A 20,500-nucleotide genomic window follows, 5' to 3' on the forward strand; every position below is an offset into this window, starting at 1 on the left:
TATTACAGTACTTTAAGTTAAATATTTTAAAAGTTATTAATAATAAAAGTTTTAAAAGTTTGACAATTTGACTGTCCAAAATAAAAATAATTATTATAAAATTTATTAATAATCAAAGTTTTAAATATTTGACTATATCATTATCCAAAACTACATGAATTATTAAACTAGAACAAAGGAACTAGAACATTAGCACCCTCGTCTCTACGTGCTTCTGCTTATAAGCTAAAATTTAATTTTCTTAACCTTAAATTTGAAGTTGAATTTGAGTTTTTTATAATATTTTATTTTTCTGCTAGAACATGTATATAAAAAATTTATTTACAAAATATTTTTCACTTGCAAATATGACATTTACAGGCCAATTGATCACCCCCTGTACGTAACTGGAGGAGTGCAGGCTCCGAAAGAAGTACTCTCTCCGTCTCTAAATATTTGACGTCATTGATTTTTTTTATACACGTTTAACCATTCGTCTTATTTAAATATTTTTTATAAAATATGTAAAACTACATATATGCATAAAAGTATATTTAACAATAAATGAAATGGTATAAAAATAATTAGTAATTATGTAAATTTTTTAAATAAGACAAATAGTCAAACGTGTATTAAAAAGTTGACGGTGTTAAACATTTAGGGATGGATGTAGTATGATATATCTCAAAACTAATCCAAATACTTGAAAAAACTGATGTATTATTTACAAAGGCTTGTGGCGTGGGTTCATCTCGCAAATACAACCCGAAATCGCTAATAACAGAAGCACGAAAGTAACCAGAGCAAACACGAAGGCCTGCAGTTTTGAGTATGGACGAGGGGTGTGACCGTGTGATGAGCCTGTAATAGAGGATGCGTGAAAGATTGCGAAAAGCATGATTGAGCTTGTTCAGCGATGCGATACCGTTAGTGGGTGCTACTTGCACGTACCATATTAGCGAAACTATTATCAGCATGATTTGACGTGATGCACCGTTACTGCGAATGCACACCATCCGGTATCATCTAAAACATCCAAAGAGCACAGCGATGCGACTCTACGCCCAAGCAAGTTGATACACCAGTAGTAAAAATATAGTAGTAATACTATCGCAAGCCACAAGTGACCGCTTTGCTGTAACCTGTAGACGAGCAGCGAGCACCGAAAAGAAAAGGAGAAGAAACTGCAGTGTCTCTACATCTGAAGACACACTCCTGAGTAAGACGGCCCCACCAGCCCAAACTCCGCCCCACACGGAGAGAGAGCGTACCCGGCCCCGTCCATCCAGCCGAAACCCGGCGCAGCGAGCGTAACTGTGACCCGCGTCGCGCCGAGCAGCGGCAGCAGCAGCAGCCATCCACCCAATCTCCGAGCCAGCACGGCGCGCACAAACACGCGACGCCACCAAGACTCCACCCCACCCCACCACCTCCCGCAACAACTTTGAGGCCAAGATGCGCGAGCGGCGCGACCCTAAACTAGAACGCTGGCACCTGCCCCATCAACACGATAAATACGCACTCCCACGCTGCCGCATACGGACACACACGGAGCCCGAAACGCGAGCACACACAACGCACGGAAGCGGCCGCCGCACCGCACCACCGATACGATACAGCGAGCGAGCGCATCGCTTGCGAGTTGCGAGCAGTGAGCCGCGGCGGCTTTCGCTTTAGTGGTGAGGAGTGGCGGGGAGACGCGCGCGCGCATTGGCGCCGCCGCCGTCGCCCGCGCCATTTGTTTGACCCCCCCCCCCCCCCCCCGGAGGAACACAGGCATTTTTTTTTTTTGCCGGGGCGAGCTAGCTTAGCCGCGGGCGGCGGATCGGCAAGAGGCTCCCGTCGCGAATGGCGGGCCGCCGCCGCGTCATACTGCTGGTGGTGGCGGCCGCTCTCGTCGTCGGCGCGGCGTCGGCCGGGGCGAGCGGCAAGTCCGCGCGGTTCGAGCTGCTCCGTCTCGCGCCGGTGGCGTCCCTGGCCGACCTGGCGCGCATGGACCGGGAGCGGATGGCGTTCATCGCGTCGCGCGGGCGGCGCCGCGCGGCGGAGACCGCGTCCGCCTTCGCGATGCCGCTCTCCTCCGGCGCGTACACGGGCACGGGCCAGTACTTCGTCCGCTTCCGCGTGGGCACCCCGGCGCAGCCGTTCCTGCTCGTGGCCGACACCGGCAGCGACCTCACCTGGATCAAGTGCCACCGCGCCGCGGCCTCCTCCAAGAACGCCTCGTCGCTCCCGGCGACCGCCTCCCCTCGCCGCACGTTCCGCCCCGACAAGTCCAGGACGTGGGCGCCCATCCCGTGCTCGTCCGCCACCTGCAAGGAGTCCCTCCCCTTCTCCCTCGCCGCCTGCGCCACTCCCGCCAACCCGTGCGCCTACGACTACCGGTCAGTCCCACCACCACCATTCTCTTCTCATTTCTTATCATCCGCATCCCGCATTTTGCTCCTCCCTAATACAGAACGTTAGCCCGCGCATTCCTTATACCGCTAAATCTCGCGCGTAATGGCGATTCAACGGCGACCGATCGATCGGTCCGGGTGGGCCGCGGTTTGTTCATGGCATTGATGAGATGCGAGCAGCAGCAGCAGCAGTCGCTATTAGTGGCTGGATGGTGGGCGAGTCGGATCTCGCCTCGCCAATACGCTCAAGACCATCCATGGCAATTGCAGGAATCAGACACCCAGCGGGGCCGCGTTTAATGCGGCGCCATCGATGCACGCAGCAGCTCTCTGCTCTGCTCTGGGCAGCAGCTCCGGCCTGTCTCTCCACAGCGATCACTCCCCTTCTCTGTCTAATTACCAGTAGTAGTAGAGCACGGCATTGATTAGTTCCGGCAAGTAGAATACACGATGCAACTCCTCCTATGAAAGAGACGGGGAGTCCGATCTCAATCGCAGCTCCGGTCGAATCTGTTTTGCTCTCGTCGGATCGTCGCTTTCCCGGGGAGCAGTCATTGATTTCGTCGACTTGTCATGAGGTGTGGCGTTTGCTCAGACTCATCGGCTCATCGCGTCTGCTTCTTTCCCTTCCCCCGCTAAGCTAATCCGAGCTGTCAGTCCGTCACTCGCACACGCGCGAGGGCCAATCCATCATCGCGTGTGCTCAGCTCAGGAAAGGGATTAGCCGAATCACGCCTTGATGCTGATCTCCGGGCTCTGGAAAAAAGCGAGAGCTTTAGACACAGAGAGACCGATCACATCAGCTGCATCCCTGTGCTGCATTGGATCCTAGTAACACCGGAGGAAAAGGACGCACCTCCCATCTCGGCACAGGATATCGATATGCATGCCTGCCCCTGGCCCGGCCGTCCTCCATGTACTAGTATTTGTTTGCTGCTGCTGCATGCCTGCATGCACGTTGCCGGTGTTCATTCCTAGGCCAGCCATTTGTTGTTTACTCGGGAGTTTTTTTTTTTAATTAGCACTGGAACAAAAGGAAGAGGCGCAACGACGTCGTAGAACGGCAGGAGAGGAGCTTAGCTGCGGCCTGCGGCTCATCGAGGATGGTGTAGCAGCGAGTGCTCTCCCGGCTTTGTTTTTCCTCTCTTCGCCATGTGCAAGGTGGATTGGGCTATACTCCATTAGTGTCTGTTTCTGTCAGCACATTGAACATATTCCTTAGGAAAGTGGAGGGCGTAAACATCTACTACTAAATCACATATCATCCAGGCGTTTATCCTTTCCTTTTCGTTGCCACCAAGAGATATGTGCACAATTTATCATCACCTCCAAAGCACATACTCTAATCAGACCTTTGGGATTCCACAAAATACTGTGAACTCTCGAGACTGGACAGGCGTCATGGAGACATCGAGTTCGAGTACGTGGCGCACAACAATGTGTCCCAGTCCCACGAAACGGCCAAAAGAACAGCAAGAGACCGCCCACATTGTCATAGTTTTGGATTTTTGCTTTGTCGTGAACCAAGGGAGTTTAGTCTGTTCTTCTGTAAGGGAAGATACCATGTGGCGGGTTGGGGTTTGGAATTGGACGACCCAAAAAACAAAATGCTACCTTTAATCTGCATAAATAGTGTTTGATTTTGTTAGTGTAATTTTTCTCGTCTTCTATCTGCGCAAAAGTAAAAACAAAACTTGTTTCTTACACGATCTTTGCTATCAACTCTCACAATTGATCTATTGGTCCTCCTGGAGAGACGGAGAAAATGTAGCCCCACATAAGATTGTTTGTGTATTGTCTTAAGAGTACTGTTGGACCATACCTGGGCGGTTGGGCCACGTTCTCCTTGGTCAAAGCTTGTTTTGACCGTCATAAATTAACTAAGGGGTTGTTTAGTCGGCAAAAATTTTTGCTAAAGGGATCACATCAAACGTTTGACCGGACGTCGGAAGGGGTTTTCGGACACGAATGAAAAAATAAATTTCAGATTCCGCCGGAAAACCATGAGACGAATCTTTTGGGTCAAATTAATCCATCATTAGCACATATTAGTTACTGTAGCACTTGTGGCTAATCATGTCCTAATTATGCTCAAAAGATTCATCTCACGATTTTCCCGTAACTGCATAATTAATTTTAATATTCATGTATTTTTAATACTTTATTTAGGCGTCAAAAAATTCGATGTGATATTTTTGGAAAAAAAATTTGGGAACTAAACGAGGCCTAACCCTCCGGTTCAAAGGTAACTGTACTACCTGAACACAAAGAGATACCAGTACTTTTAAGAAGCACAAACATAGCTTGGAATGGAGTTGAGCTGATACTAAACATCATTTGCACCGTGCCACCGTCCACATCCTGATATCATGACATTCGACAGCTTAATCAGGTCGCATTGTGGCCCGAAAACTCTAACAGACAGCTTCCCGCATAGTTAACTCTTACCGTAAGTGCGGTTACCGTAGACTGTTAGCTCCGCTTCTTGGATGCTATGCGATACAGTTCACGGAAGGACATGGCTTTCCACTTGCTCAATGATTGTGCTGTAGAGGATTGCATTTGCTTCAAGGATGTGCTAGCTTGCAAGGCAGTCCTTGTGTGTGTGTGCCACTTGTGTTGCCTTTCGGGTGTCCAAGCATACTCCATACTGCACGCGTGAATGTCTGGCGTGTTTTTTTTTTTTGGGAAGCAATCACTCGGCCAAACTTTGTAGTTTTCAGGATGTAGTTTGATGTTGACGATAATTGAAGCATGGTATAACATTACCTGGGAAATCTGCAATGTTTTGTTAGAGTCTAAAGTGGATTCCTAGATGATGTTTAGGCAGTGGCGCGATCCTTGAATCGCGCCATGTGCCATGCTGTCAGTGCCATCCTGCACGTAATTAACCGCGTGTATTTTGACTTGCTCGATCGGCGGCAGGTACAAGGACGGGTCGGCGGCGCGCGGCACGGTGGGCATCGACTCGGCGACCATCGCGCTGGCGGGTCGCGCGGCGAGGAAGGCGAAGCTGCGGGGCGTCGTTCTGGGCTGCACCACCGCCTACAACGGCCAGAGCTTCCTGGCCTCCGACGGCGTGCTCAGCCTCGGCTACAGCAACATCTCCTTCTCGTCGCACGCCGCGTCGCGCTTCGGCGGCCGCTTCTCCTACTGCCTCGTCGACCACCTCGCCCCGCGCAACGCCACCAGCTACCTCACCTTCGGGCCCAACCCGGCTTTCTCCACCACCGCGCCGCCGACGCCGGGCACCGCCTCGTGCAAGCCCGCGCCCCCGCCCGCCGACGACGCGCCCGGGGCGCGCCAGACGCCGCTAGTGCTCGACCACCGGACACACCCTTTCTACGCCGTCACCATCAGGGGCGTCTCCGTCGCCGGGGAGCTTCTCAAGATCCCGCGCGCCGTCTGGGACGTCGAGCAGGGCGGCGGCGCCATCCTCGACTCCGGCACGAGCCTGACGGTGCTGGCGAAGCCGGCGTACCGCGCCGTGGTGGCGGCGCTGAGCAAGAGGCTCGCCGGGCTTCCCAGGGTGACCATGGACCCGTTCGACTACTGCTACAACTGGACGTCGCCGTCGGGCAGCGACGTCGCCTTGCCCCTGCCAATGCTAGCCGTGCATTTCGCCGGGTCGGCGCGCCTAGAGCCGCCAGCGAAGAGCTACGTGATCGACGCGGCGCCCGGTGTGAAGTGCATCGGTTTGCAGGAAGGCCCGTGGCCGGGCCTGTCCGTCGTCGGCAACATCCTGCAGCAGGAGCACCTCTGGGAATACGATCTGAGTAACCGACGGCTCAGATTCAAGAGGTCGCGGTGCACGCACTGATTGAACGTGCTCATCGTTCCCTCCACTTCTTTTATTTTTTTTCCCCCTTGTGGTGGTTGGTGGTCTGGCTGATTTTTTGTGTTTTACCCGTGTTCAGATACTAATGCAATGAGAAATGTATGGTGCAAAAAAGTGGTAATCTGTAATAAGTTTTCCTTTCTTTTATTTCACCCGTCTGTTCCTTCTCATTTCGGCGAATATAAGTGTATAGTTTTTCTTCGTCCAAACACGTGCCTTGTGCCCTCGTCACCTATTCACCTTGCAGGAACTCTATTCTAGGAAGTGCGAATAGCTGGTACTGTTATTGAACATTCAATCTACGGTCAATTTTTTGTGTTGTTCAAACAAGTTCCTAAACTCTATCATAACTTAATCTAGTTAAGTTCATAAACTTTGTCATAGCTTAACATAGTTTATGGACGCAAAAATCATTATGTGGACACGCTATGTCATACTCTCATATAACGCATTAGATACACATGGTATATCCAACATAATACAAATCGATGTTTCAGTTCATACACACACGGTTTCTATAGTTTGTTCAAAATAAATTAGGAGGATTGTACAAGCAAGATTATTGACTGTGCTTCGTTTATTTTCTTTCTTTTTTAGGTGCCCATCCTTTGACTTATTCAAGAATGTATTTGTAAATAAGAAAATAAATTGTAAATAAATTTTTTATATATGTGTTCTTACCGATCTAGAAGTAAAAACTAAAAATAATCTACGGTAGTAACCCTAAATCAACTCTAAATTTAAAATTGAAAATTTAAATTTTGACTTATAAGCATAAACACAAATGGAAAGATGAGGTGCAAGGGAATATTGACTATTCATCCTTCTAGAAGAGTAAAATGTTAGGCTGTTGGGAACGAATCCATAACATTTTGGGGCTTGGATCGCTCATGCCTGCTTCAGCGTCGCAACATATCACACTCCACTGCAAATCGGAAATACTAAGGATTTGTTTTAGCTATAAACTGAACTTTTAAGTAAAAGAAACATAAGCTTAAACAAAACAAACAATTTTTATTGAGTTCTTTAGAAGCCATAAACCATTGTTATACTATTCTCCAAAAGTTATTTTTGAGTATGTTTTTTGACTTCTTTCGAGTTAAGGTAGCACCCTACTATTAAATTTGAAATTTAAGATGTTCACCCTATAAACCATATAAGCCAAAAAAAATGAGCTAAGAGCCTTAAAAAAGGGCCTAAATAGGTTGCTCAGTTTGAGAAGCCCAGACTGAAAAGCCCAAGAAGAGGATGCGAGTCAAACAGAGGAAGTGGCCAGCGGAAAGTCCAGAGATCGAACCGGAGAGGCGGAGTCGCGGAGGCCCCGACGAAAAATGGAAGGCGCCGGAGCACCCGCACAGCCGCCGGCGCCGCACCCGGCGGTGGCGCCGCTGGCGTTCCTGCTGGGCAAGTGGCGCGGGGAAGGCGAGGGAAGCTTCCCCACCATCGCCCCCTTCCGCTACGGCGAGGAGCTCCTCTTCTCCCACCACCCTTCCAAGGTAATGGCCCCGCGCTGTACTAAGGATAGCCCATCTATCCCTTTCCTTCGCAAAAGCTTATTAGATGTTTTTTCCTTGCCTTGCCGGGTTCGCCTTTGGGCGTCGGCACACGCAGCCGGTGATCTCGTACACGCAGAGGACGTGGAAGGCGGCGTCCGGCGAGCCGATGCACGCCGAGAGTGGGTATTGGCGGCCCCGCCCCGACGGCTCCATCGAGGTAGTCATCTCGCAGAGCACAGGCCTCGCCGAGGTTCAGGTGAGCCCATTCCCTCATAACAATTCGCTCCAACCAAACGCACCATCAGCTCTTTGGGTACGATTGCTATGCTGGCTAGTGTAAGCATTTCTGCTAGTTAGTTTTGTAGGTTACCGAACCACTACTGGCTGATGCAGCAGGGCATGAATTGATTGACTTGCGCTGCTTCAGAATAGGGACACTGGTCTAATTGAAATGTGACCTTATTTGATGTGAAAATTGTGTTGACCTCAGATGTAGCTATTCGTATTTGGTAATACTCATGTTTTCTAGCTGAAACATATTGACATAATGTAAAGCCAAGAAAATTAAATTTCTTAGTTCTGACATACATTATGATTAGTACCTACAATAAGTGATTTGATGCGGTGATTCCTTCAAGGTTTTGATGCCTCCATGGTGCAAATTTTGTTCATCTTTGTGATTCCTCCCCTTATGTTCTTAGGAATAGTTGCTATTACCTTTTATATACTAATATTGGTTCCTACAACATCATGGAACATGTCTGTTGATAATGTTGAATGCCCAAAAGATAGTTTTTTTTCCTATACATATATGGTTAATAGGGCCAACAGGTTATGAAAACATATTCAGGTAATCAGGCTAGCAAGCTATGAATTAAGATTCATCAGTTCATTTATAGTGCATTTCTTTTAGAGTAAACTAGCATGGTGGCCCGCGCATATTGCGCGTGTAGCATCATTATAAATTTTTCTCTCATAATTACATATATGTTTTATGTTTATTTTTAAAAACATTAAAATTGGCAATATAATTTTTAAACTCTGCCTTGACTTGACCAAATTTATATGTTTGATATTTTAATTATTGACATAGTAATTCATATGTATATAAAGCAAAAGTGATGGATCTTTTACTATTGTCATATTTATAAAATAAATTAATGATATCTAACATCTATTGTATATTTGTTTATCTTCATTTTTCCATCTTTATCTTTAGAATATTAGTGATGTCTTCTTAGTATCAGAATATTATTTATTACCAATATTCTTATATTTTATTTCGTCGTTGTTGGTATAGCTTCGAGAATTAAATCTCATTTGTTAGTTGCATTTTTATATGGACACAATTATAAAGCTATTTTTATTTTCTTTAATTAACATGTGTAACAATTTTCAACTAATGTGAAATTATATTTCTACATAGACTTGTCTTTTAGTTTTCTCAGTTTTTTATTCTGAAATACAATTTAATCACCTGTATTTTTCTCTTAATTAATAGATAAGAGTCCATGTACAAACATTTCTCTCTATTGTGATTATTTTTAGTTTTGAATCCAAATTTTAGTTTTTTTTCCCTAAATTGTATTTCTACCTGGACTCTTATCTCAATACTAATTTTAAATTTTTATCTGAATTTTACCTTTTTGGAATTTGTATTTCTACGTGGACTCATATTTTAATTGTTATTCATGATTTCATACTTTTTTAAAAATCGTATTTCTAGTTGATCTCTGATTATTTTTTATTTTTGACATTAGTTTGATGATTTTTACACCGTCAGAGTGAACATAGTGTGTAGTCAGTATAATTAGCAAACAAATACTTGTATAGCTCCTAGTTGGTGAGAGACCATAAATGACTATTGTTTTCCAAATATAAAACATGCTTCTGATAGAAAAGAGTCCAAATTTTCTACGTCAATACATGTACAGTCTGATCGATCTTTTTTTGTTTTTCCTATTGTTCCTACGTAACGTAAACAATACATGTATAGTCCGATTGATGTTTTCCTTGCTTGTCCGATTGATGTTTTATTTTTTTTTAAATTTTTCTCCGATTAATCTCAGAATTTCTAGCCCGTGAGGAGCAATGTGGAGCCTCCTTTTCCTGTTACTTTATATATATAATAGATTTGACAGAACTATAGATACTTTGACCAAACTATTGTAAAACTACAGATTTAAGTCAGACCATTGCAAAACTACATAGTTAGTAAAATGTTTCACAAAACTATAGGTTTTGAGTCAATTTAATCACAATAATCCAACATTTGTAACTCTGACATAGTAATAGTGTTAGCGATTTAATCCCTAAAATATGTAGTTTTGTGATAATCTACCTTAAATCTGTAGTTTCATAATAAGTTTTATGTTAAATATGTAGTTTTATGATACATCTCCTTAAATCTGAAGTTTAATGATAATTTGGTTAAAGTATTTGTAGTTCTATGAAATTTACTCATTTTTGAACAATATAGCACTCAGTGAAAAAATTTTTAGGTTTTTACTTTCCTTTAGGACGTGTTTGTTATTGTTTACATATTCCTAAATCGTGTTTTGATTTATGGCCATGTATCCACTTCCACCAAATTGCAGAAGGGTTCATATGACTCTGAAAGGAAAACAGTGACACTCCAAAGTGAACTTGTTGGCAATGCATCCAAGGTACTTGCTCAGAAGAATATCGTTGATAAATTACCACATATCGTTATCTTCAAATGCACTCATTTCATTTGTCTAATACGGTGCACCGTTTGAAAACTATTCTGAATCTTGCTATATGATTTTACTGCATTTTGCCGTGTACATTAACCACCGGGTCTCTTAGATTGTGTCCAACCACTGCAAGCTGCTATACATTGGATAAATCTATAATGATATTGTTTTTTTTTTCCTGAGGGCTGAGGCTGAGATGAATTTAGCTCGTGCTTGTTCATTATTACAGATCTTGACAAGGTCGTGTGTTCTTTATCAGGTGAAACAGATCACGAGAGCTTTTCAAGTGGTAGATGGGGAGCTATCATATGTTGTTCAAATGGCAACAATCACAAGTAGCCTACAGCCACATCTGAAAGCCCTTCTCAAGATGGTTTGAACGATACTGCCCTCGTAGACCTGTGCCGTGGATGTCTGTGTGCCAGTCAAATATTTTGGTGTCCACTTACAACTCAAATATTTTGGTTTTCACTTACAACCTGTACATGCCATTATCTGAGAATTGGGACAACCTGTGCCAGACGCTGAATAATGAATATGTACTTAAGAGTTCAGACGCTGAATAATGTATAAGCATTCATTAGGGTTCAGACCTGAGACTATACAAGTGGAAGAAAATTTTGAATCACGCAAATGCCGACCATTGGTGCATTAAAGTACCCTAGGGGAATGGTGTGGTATTGAATTAGTTCCACCAAAAGCTCGTATCGACAGCTGACTCTGATTGCAAACACAAACATTCAACCGTGAGATAACTTTAGAGCAAGTTTAATAATATAGCCAACTACTAGCTTCAATTTATTTATAGTCAATCTAATAGTCAATTCATATAATAGTTATCTACAAAATATCAATACATGGTTTGTCTCACACGTCATAAACATATTTTGTCTTGAAGCCTATGTGCACTTGGCTACAAATTAATAGTCCACCTCTCTTTTCTCTCCCATCTTATTTCTTTAAAATATATTTATAGCTGGCTTATAGCCTGCTATTGTACCTGCTCTTAGGAGACTACCGAAATATGAATATATGGGAAGAAATGATACCTTGTGGTAGTTCCAATGCTACATTAATGATGGTTTCTATTCTCGTTAAATAGCTTGTCACATAAGTAAAATGATGATATGATAACATAATTAATGAAGAAAGAGGAAAAAACTTAGAAATGGTTTTCTCACGAAGAAACCCAATACACTAAAAAAACAATAAATTCACCATTAGAGATAAATCACTGTTTTTAAAAAACACATGTCATGCTCATCATTGGTGGAATATATAGAGTTAAGAAAGAAAGAGAAAACCATTATTATTTAAAGACATCTCTATTATGAAAAATTGTTTCTATAGATAATTTCTTATAATATGGCAACCGTATCGGTTTCTATCATTGGAACTGTCCTTAGAGCATCTCCAATAGATAACTAAAAACTTACCTTCAATAATCTTAGATTGGGGTCATCCCAAAAGAAATTGGCCTTAAGAATAACCTTCAATAATCTTGGATTGGGGTCATCCTAAAAGAAATTGGCCTTGAGAATAACTGCTTACTCCAATAATTCTCTTAGGATTGGATTCTAAAAATTTGTTGATTGACTACTTAGAAAATATTAGTTTACGGCAATCGTTCTTCTCTAGTTCCCATGGCACTGTGGCAATTGTTTTCTCTAGTTTCTGTGGCATTGTTTTAAGTAATTGTTCAAAGTCTCAAATAAATAAAATCAGAAAGTATTTCACATGCTAGTAACTAGTAGTATATAGCCATTACAAAGAAATGTTTTTTTTTGTCAAAGGTATACATATCATCTGAATGACACGGTTGGTTGATTTTTGATGAGAATACCAACATCCAACACAGCTATTGTAAAATTAGAAACCCGCTAGAAGACCAAAATTTGGTTCAAGAAATGCCTGATTTTAGAAATGCTAAAAACTTAGAAGCTTTTTTGGGCAATTGTTGGAGAAATCTTTTAGCCTTCAATATCAATATTTAATTTTTGGGACCTATATTGGCCTATTGTTGGAGATGCTCTGAGACCACGGCTAGCTACCACTAAAACCCAAAAACGAGAAGTTTGAACCGCGCACATTGGATCATAAATAACTGATTTAAGTTCACCATGGCTTGAAAGTACAGATTTTGGTAACATTCTTAGGAGATCCTAAAGTAGAAAACAAAAATGCTAAACGATGTGCTTCGGCTAAAGAGCCAATATAGTGACTGGTAAGTCTTGACTCGATACAGAATCAATGGTACTGCTTAGGACACAAACGATAGTTGAATCACGCTTAAGTCTGCTCCCTCAAAGACACAAAAGATAGTTGAATCACGCTTCAGTCTGCTCCCTCAAGCGACGGATTGTACTCCTGACAGTGACCGCACTAGCAGTGCTGCAGAAACATGATATGAAATATGCATCATTAAGATGTGAAAAGTTATAAGCTCATTTGAAAGGTTAAAGTGCTGGTAACGAGAACATACTTCATGGTGTAAGCACCGCCAGCCTTGACCTTGCCACAGTCCTTGCATCCCCAAATTCCAACCGCTTTCCTCTTCACAGCAAACTGTAAGAACACAGAACAAGGATTAGAGATAAGCATAGAGCTTTTTTATAGAAAAATTATACCAGCTAGATAATCCTACAAGAGGAAGATGTAAGATAATTATCCATCGTCTAATGGCAATACCATACATTCTAGTATAAGCAACTCCCTAAAAGTCTAAAATCAAGATTGAAACTGTGTGTCTACGATGTAACTACTCAAAATGGATCAAATAAAAAGCACAACTCTATCCTTCTCTCTTACCATAGCCAGTTAGCCACGACATCTTGATTTGCAAAGCATTTGACATGCATACAAGATACATGATGTAATTATAAGACCATCTTTCTAGACAATGATACCATACCATAACCAACAAATACAAATCATTGCACAAGATATTTTATTAATAGTTAAATGAATATATAATAAAAAAGGTAACTATTCAGCACTTAGCATAAGTTATATAGCAAATCAGACAAATGCACAACCAAGAAAGCTAAGAAAGACATACCTTCCCACAGAACTCACAGAAGTACTTGGAGTGCTGAGATACCTCCATCTTCTTGATTTGCTTACGCAAACTGGCACCATACCTAGTGCCTATAACATGGGAACGGATAAGTTTAGAAAGCTCTCGATACACAAATGACATGAGCCAACTTGCACAACCCCATACCGTATTTGCCAACAATTCCAGCCTTCTTGGTGCGCTTTGTCTGAGTAAACATTGTAAAGACAATTTAGTTAGAAATGAGGTACTAAATTATCAGTCATATTGAGCTGGTAATTATGATTGACAAAAACTGGGGCATTCAGCTAAAACAAGAAAAGTTAACGATTACTAATGTGGCAAACACATAATCAGGCAGAAAAGGCTTGTTACTTGCATGTGGACCCTTACAACCCTCTTTGAAAGTATGATGCTGTTAGGTGCAATATAATGTGAATTAAGGCTACTGGCAAGCAGCTACGGCCTTCATTATACAACAGAGAGGTGAATCATACAAGAACATAAGATGGAACCGAAGAGTTTGGTGGATAAAGGTTAACCTATGATCGTTTTCCGGGAATAATTCAGTAGAGAAATATAGCACGAAATAGGTACAGTAAGTACAGTGGGTTGAAAATAGTGCCTTGTATCTGGAAAAGTTAATTTGACATCACATTTCTTAAGAGACCTGGTGCTAAAAAACTAACAGACCGAAAAACAAGCAGCATCTCCTAACGTGCTTAATCCAATATCACATTTCTTGGCACTCTTTACCCATTGATACATACCAAACTGCGGCAAACTCCAATGATTAACCTATTATATCGCACAGATCAACGCCTACGGATCCACCCAAGAACACCAATACAAGAGCACAAGTAGTAGTACTAACCACAAAATACAGCGTTACCACCAGCACAAATTTGTGCCCCCAACAAGGGAGAGCACGCAAATATGGCACGAATCTTGGAAGGCCGGAGGCGAAGTGAGAAGTCTACGACTTTCCAGCGTGCGAGGAGAGGGAAACAGGGGAGAGAAGATGCGACGTACCATTTCGGCGACGGGGACTGGGACGGAGGCGCCTGCTGTAGCGAGGTCGTGGTGGCGGCGGCGGCGGCGAGCGTGTGAGGGCTCGATCCTGAAGCGCGAGACGGAGATTATATAGTGGAGGCTAGGGTTAGGGTGTTCGGGTGGCTCGAGTACACGGGCTCATATATTGGGCCAGCCCAAATGTACAGAAGTAATGGGCCTCTATTGAGGCCCAGGAAACTCGACACTGTACTTCTACGAGTAGGGAGTGCAATTCAAAGAGTTCGCTCCGCCGATGCCGCTGTCCACTTGTCCAGCAGTATTGCAGTAACATGATTATTGTATGGTAACAGAGTGTGAATTCAATCTCCAAAAATCTGAATTCAAATTTTGGGATAGGGATAATTTTAGGGTTAATTAGATTCGTGGCATTATAAATTTGCCAGTTTTAAAATATATCATTATTATTCGACTAATTGTAAAAATATCATTATAATTTCAGAATTATTTCAGATATGTCATTTAGACCAAATTATCCTTTGCACATGCCTTAGGCGCAGTGAACAGTAGAGAAGCAATATGGTCTAATTTTTTAAAAAAATACATCGAAAGGGTATGAAGTGACATATTTCGAATAGTATCCTTACAATTAATCGAATAGTAGCAAATTTATAATGGCATGGATCTAATTAACCCATAATTTTTTAATGTAGTTTTGTTACATTAATCACATGAGTTGCCACCGTGTTTGCATATTCTGAAGTGAAAACCGCCAATGTGCTTGTTAAACCAAGAAAATAAATTGAAATTCACAATAGGGATGGTTTTGTCATGATCTCACCATGGTAACCGCGCGGTTTGAAGTGAAAACCGCCTCTCGTTGAACCAATGAAAGATTGAATTTGGATAGATTTTATCCAAATGAAACCATTGGTTATTGTTACCATACCCCTATGATAAGCTCATTTCCATAATTGGAGGTTTCGGGAACCCAATCTCTAGTCGTTCAGTGCAAGTGGCAAATATTATGAAGTTCACTCACAGGGCACAACTACGTGCAAATGTCTATATAAATACAATTATCGTTTCAAGTACTCCCCGGTTTCATTTATTTTAATAATGTTTAAATATTATCTAGATTTATTTATTGATTGGTGCATACATTATATTTATTAGTGTCCATATAAATATAAGTAAAATAATGAATATTTATATTATGAAACCGAGAGAGAGTAACACGTAAATGAAAAAATCGCAGAAAACAAAAGGAAAGAAAAGCGAGGCAAGGACCTCCGAGACAAGGAAAGGACCTGAAATCTCCACCCTCGTCCGTTCATCGTATTCTCAGGATCAGCATGCAACGGATCAGGAAAGAGGAGAAAAAATTAGGACGGAAATGCGACACATCGTCGCGGCCACGTTAGGCGTTACAAGTCAACCAATCGGCAGCAACTTGACACAGATCCTTTGCTTACCTCTGACTCGTAATAACTTTATTTTTCGTTTTTCCGTATCGAACGTTTCGACGTTTGGCCATTTATCCTATTTGAATATTTTTATGATTAATATTTTTATTGTTACTAGATGATAAAATATAAATAATACTTTATACGTGACTAATTTTTTTAAATTTTTGTACAAAATTTTTAAATAAGATGAATGATCAAACATTGGACACGGAAAAACAAAAAATAAGGTTATTATGAGACGGGGTAGAAGCTACTTCTGGAGAGCAATGAAGTTTAGTTGGCTGTAATCACACGCACAGGACCATCGATTATACATGCTCGTGCTGCTTGATTGGTGTTAGCTGATGATGATGACAGGTAGCCAGTGCCAGATTAGGGTAGTGCCTTGATCTCGCACATGCTTATAACGAGGCTTATCAGCTGGTTGTTGGTTCAATTAATAGATGTTAGTGTGGGTAAGCACATGGTTATAACTAATAACTGGAGTATATGACATGGACTCTCCTACCCTGGCTCTCTGCCTCTCTGCTATGACTCTCCCTCACCTAAAACAGTGGCAGCGAAGCCCATCGGCTAATTCGTCGGCGTTTACTTAACTCAATCGACAAAGTACTTCTGCTTTAAGAACCAGATGCTTGTGGGTAAGCAAGCTACGAAGTTTCGGATGAATCTTATTTACATCCTTAGCAGGGCACGGCAACTTCCGTCAGGTGGGGACGATCGTTTGGCAAACAATATATTTATAAATAAAAAAATCTATAAATAAAAAAAATCTATAAATAAAAAAATTTATATATTTTCTTAACGATATAAAAACAAAGGCAGTAAAATAAACTTCGGTAAACAAATTAAAAATCAACTTTAAATTTAAAGTTAAGTTTTTTAAATTTTGAGTTATAAGTAGGAGCATAATCGAAAAGATGGGTTGATTGCTAGAACCGGCACGCCACAAGTTATATGAAGACGATGGCAAGGTTACATACATCCATGCGGTCCTGCAGTGGATCGTATTCAAACGCCATCGTTTACCTGCGCTTCATCTGCATGTATGTTCTTCTATCTGAAGAAACGTCAGAGTTCACAGGGTTCATGGGGGTCGGCCGGCGTGGTAGCGTGAGGATTTTCACCGTGAACAACGATCCATGCATGCTCGCGAACCAATTAAGACTGTCGTCGAATTAAGTAGTAGAGCATTAGGCAGATCGATCTCCCATCCAAGCCTAGATAAGCAGCTTTAACATGTGCTAAGCTGGCACCTTGCGTGTACGCTTCTCTTTTAGACAACATGACTATCTGGCGATGAACTTGTGTATAGAGCCACCATGCTCTAAATTCAGAATTATATAAAGAAGGCAGCATGTGCTTAAAATGGATTCTAAAACTAGATCAAGTTATATACCTGAAAGGAGTTAGGCTGCGTTCTTTGTGAGCAGATTATTTCTTAGTTTTATACTTTGCGCTTTCCAAACTGCTAAACGGTGTATTTTCTTAAAAAAATTTGTATGCATAAGTGGATCATCTCGTATTCCTAAAGTGGATTTTAACTTTGTAGTATTTAATTTTATCGTTTATGTCATGAAATAGCTATCAGAAATATCGTACAATTTTTTAGCTTTCATCTTCATCGAGCAAAAGAATGCAGCCTTGTTACTCCATTGCTTTGCTTTAGTACAAACTTTTAGAAAACTGGAGTAACATGGCATAAAAACATTTAGAGAAATCCTGAACTAGATTTCAGAATGGGATCAACCGACGACAGAAGATGTGAAAAAACGCCCCGAGGACGCCCAGAAAACATGCGTTAGACACCAGCACTTGCCGTTCCCTGGTGTAGGGTAGCCTTTGCCCACCACGAAGTACAACAGGCTGTGACATCGCAACAGCATGAGCATATATATCAATGTAGGTCCCAAGGCGATAGATATATTCTGCGATCAGAGAAAGGAATTTTTTCCAAGGAGAGGTGATGGCTGTACACTTGAGTACTTGACCACGGACTCGTGAAGACAACGATATATTCCGAGACAATAATGGAAAGAAATGAAAGAGAAGATGCCCTGGAAATAATAATAATAATAATAATAATAATAATAATAATAATAATAATAATAATAATAATTAAAAAGGCATAATGTTTTTTTTTTGCACACGGGAAAAGATGCTCTGGAAAAGCTATATATACCTATCCACTGGGCAAACATACTATGCACACAGGGCCATAGTACACCCCGTGCAATTGGCCATTCTTGTGTCTCGATGGCGATCGAATGGATAGGTTAATCCATCTGGAGTTATTTTGCAAATAACTGTCCACCGCCCTTTTGTCCTTTCAGAAAAGAAAGGGAAAAAACAACAAATCCCTCTCACATCCTATACCTTCCTTCCTAAAAACAATCTCATATGCCTTTTGATTACTCCCCTATTTTTTCGACCCACGAAACAGTTTGTATGTCAGTTGCAAGTGAGAATTCTCTCCGTCCCATGAATAATTAATTATTTTTTCTATTTATTTGTCCATAAAAACTTCATGCTTGAAACATTAATTTATTTGAGTTTGAGAAAGTGAGAGATAAATGCATTGGAGTTTTATAAAGTAAGAGATACATGTAATGAAATTTTAGGGCATTCACAATGTGTGCTAAAAGTGGTCCTTATAACTCTATATAGACTATTTATCAATGTGGAAGGGGGCATATAACATGAGATTCTTTTAGCTATATGGACTATCTATGAATTATAATATATTATCTCTCTCTCCTCTCTCTCTCTTCTCTCTTGTGAGAGACTTAGGACTATTAGATGTGATTTGTGAGTCTTACCTTACATTCATTGCTATCTTTATACATTGTGTAATTTGAAATAGCAAAAGATCATCTATGTAGGTCTCATCTATATGGACTAAGCAGTCTATATACATTAGGGATGTCCTTAGACAGGATGCAAATGCTAAGTTTCATTTTGCTAAATAATATCAATTAAACGGTGTATCAATTCCATAAATTGGATATAGCCATAAATAAATCAACTAAATTCTTTTATTTTAGAATTTCTTCTATCTAAATAAAAGAATATACCCTTCTATCCAAATCCAGTTTGCATCAATGAAATAAACCCGAATTCAAGTAGTAGATGAATAATTACAAATTTTTATGTGTACGAGATTAGAATAACTTCAAAATAACTGACATAATTTTTTAATTTTCCTGATTGGAAATATACATGAAAAATAAAGGAGATGGAAAAATGGATTTATGGTTAAAAAAAGAGAAGAAAATTGGGGTTATGTTGAATTCCAAATATTCAGTTTCATCAATAAGATAAGGAGACTTGCTTCACATTTTGAATTACCCAAAAAAAGATTTTTCATCGGAAAGAAGTTTGGAAGACTTTTTGGGAAAATGTCATAAACTCTAGTAAACTTATATTTTTGCTTTTGCTTATACTTAAAAACCAAAATTTAAATTTTCAACCTTAAATCTGAAGTTGATTTTAAAATACTTTCATCGTAGTTTAATTTTCAGGCTTGGCTTTTAGATCGCTAAGAACACGTATATACAATTTTTAGTCATAAAATATTTTTTGTTTCCAAATATGTTCTTTGGTTTTTTTTTTTAGCAAAAGCCAAACAATCACCCTTTTTTTTGGCTTTGTATTGGCATATGGTACGTCTAAATAAAGCTTTTTTTTTGTGATGAAGGTGGTAGATAAGAAACTCACTGTTGATTGGTTGCTCTGTGCCACAAACTAGATCCAAGGCATATCACCTACAAGATGTGTGCTTAGACACCGATTATGGATACCATATCAAGATTCTTCGATCGTGTATGGGCATCATATATGGGTTACCTTTCGCATTTGCAATGTGCTAGGATAGTGGTGTCATATAGTGTGAGCAAATAGTGGCCTTGAGTGGCATCGTGATGGGACCTGAGCAAAGAAGTATGTTAACAGGTAAAAGATGATGTATATCACCCAATGAAAGTGGCATTGTGGCCCTGGAAATGGCTGAAAGTTGATCGCATATCTTGGGATTAGGGTTAGAAGAGCATGGAAGGGTTTGAGGTGTGAGTTTTTAAAGGTACCCTTCAGTGATAGTGATAGTGAGCCGTCCATTATTTTAGATACAACGGATCTGATTTTCTTATACTACACGGGTAACATGTGTTATAAAAATTTTATATGAGTAAAATTGGAACTAAAATATATAACACTATAATAAATATGTGTATAATATATCATATTGAAATAGATGAATTGGTAAATATATCTTACCAAAGTTTAAAATAAAATATTTAATATACTTATAAAATATATAGTTAGATTTAAATTTTACTACAATGTTAGCTATGCTGGTAAAAGTGCCGTAAAAATGCCGTTAAGCTAAAGGGTTTTCTAAAGAACACACATGCAAGTGGGATATGGGTTGGTAATTTCAGAATACGTACGATTGGACATCGATAGTTGCATGATGTGTTCTATCTGCATGAAAATATGAAATGATCTAGATTCTATGCATTACCGTATAGTCACTGTAGC

At 40.9% G+C, this 20,500-nt stretch overlaps 3 protein-coding genes across 4 annotated transcripts; 2 read left to right on the forward strand and 1 right to left on the reverse strand.

Annotated features, from left to right (window-relative positions):
• The first annotated feature begins 1,827 nt into the window (after positions 1-1,827).
• Positions 1,828-6,420, forward strand: LOC102720760 (aspartic proteinase NANA, chloroplast-like). The gene is made up of 2 exons (XM_006646140.3): positions 1,828-2,363; positions 5,304-6,420. Exons 1-2 carry the CDS (start codon positions 1,828-1,830, stop codon positions 6,196-6,198), a joined length of 1,431 nt encoding a protein of 476 aa, XP_006646203.3. The 3' UTR covers positions 6,199-6,420.
• Positions 6,421-7,465: 1,045 nt separating this feature from the next.
• LOC102706982 (UPF0678 fatty acid-binding protein-like protein At1g79260) lies at positions 7,466-11,063 on the forward strand. The gene is made up of 4 exons (XM_006644455.3): positions 7,466-7,712; positions 7,828-7,968; positions 10,310-10,378; positions 10,689-11,063. Exons 1-4 carry the CDS (start codon positions 7,548-7,550, stop codon positions 10,806-10,808), a joined length of 495 nt encoding a protein of 164 aa, XP_006644518.1. The 5' UTR covers positions 7,466-7,547; the 3' UTR covers positions 10,809-11,063.
• A 1,435-nt stretch (positions 11,064-12,498) lies between these two features.
• On the reverse strand, positions 12,499-14,615 carry LOC102707258 (60S ribosomal protein L37a-1). 2 transcript variants are annotated; one of them, XM_006644457.2, is made up of 5 exons: positions 14,517-14,615; positions 13,653-13,692; positions 13,488-13,576; positions 12,912-12,994; positions 12,499-12,820 (listed from the first exon to the last, which is right to left on the reverse strand). In XM_006644457.2, exons 1-5 carry the CDS (start codon positions 14,517-14,519, stop codon positions 12,757-12,759), a joined length of 279 nt encoding a protein of 92 aa, XP_006644520.1. In that variant the 5' UTR covers positions 14,520-14,615; the 3' UTR covers positions 12,499-12,756. The 2 variants fall into 2 exon arrangements, with proteins under 2 accessions (XP_006644520.1, XP_006644519.1); XM_006644456.2 differs by lacking the exon at positions 14,517-14,615 and having other exon boundaries at positions 13,653-13,704.
• Positions 14,616-20,500: the final 5,885 nt, after the last annotated feature.

The sequence above is a fragment of the Oryza brachyantha genome, chromosome 1 (genome assembly GCF_000231095.2).
Source record: "Oryza brachyantha chromosome 1, ObraRS2, whole genome shotgun sequence".
In the NCBI taxonomy this organism is placed as follows: Eukaryota; Viridiplantae; Streptophyta; class Magnoliopsida; order Poales; family Poaceae; genus Oryza; species Oryza brachyantha.

Excerpts from the sequence above, each read along its gene's own strand:
- LOC102706982 (XM_006644455.3), top strand. The coding sequence starts at position 7,548 with ATGGAAGGCGCCGGAGCACCCGCACAGCCGCCGGCGCCGCACCCGGCG. Across the intron at positions 7,713-7,827 it reads TCTCCCACCACCCTTCCAAG|CCGGTGATCTCGTACACGCA; the intron begins GTAATGGCCCCG and ends CGGCACACGCAG. Across the intron at positions 10,379-10,688 it reads TTGTTGGCAATGCATCCAAG|GTGAAACAGATCACGAGAGC; the intron begins GTACTTGCTCAG and ends GTTCTTTATCAG.
- LOC102720760 (XM_006646140.3), top strand. The coding sequence starts at position 1,828 with ATGGCGGGCCGCCGCCGCGTCATACTGCTGGTGGTGGCGGCCGCTCTC. Across the intron at positions 2,364-5,303 it reads CCGTGCGCCTACGACTACCG|GTACAAGGACGGGTCGGCGG; the intron begins GTCAGTCCCACC and ends GATCGGCGGCAG.
- LOC102707258 (XM_006644456.2), bottom strand. The coding sequence starts at position 13,704 with ATGTTTACTCAGACAAAGCGCACCAAGAAGGCTGGAATTGTTGGCAAA. Across the intron at positions 12,995-13,487 it reads TCTGTGAGTTCTGTGGGAAG|TTTGCTGTGAAGAGGAAAGC; the intron begins GTATGTCTTTCT and ends GTGTTCTTACAG. Across the intron at positions 12,821-12,911 it reads GGCGGTGCTTACACCATGAA|CACTGCTAGTGCGGTCACTG; the intron begins GTATGTTCTCGT and ends ATGTTTCTGCAG.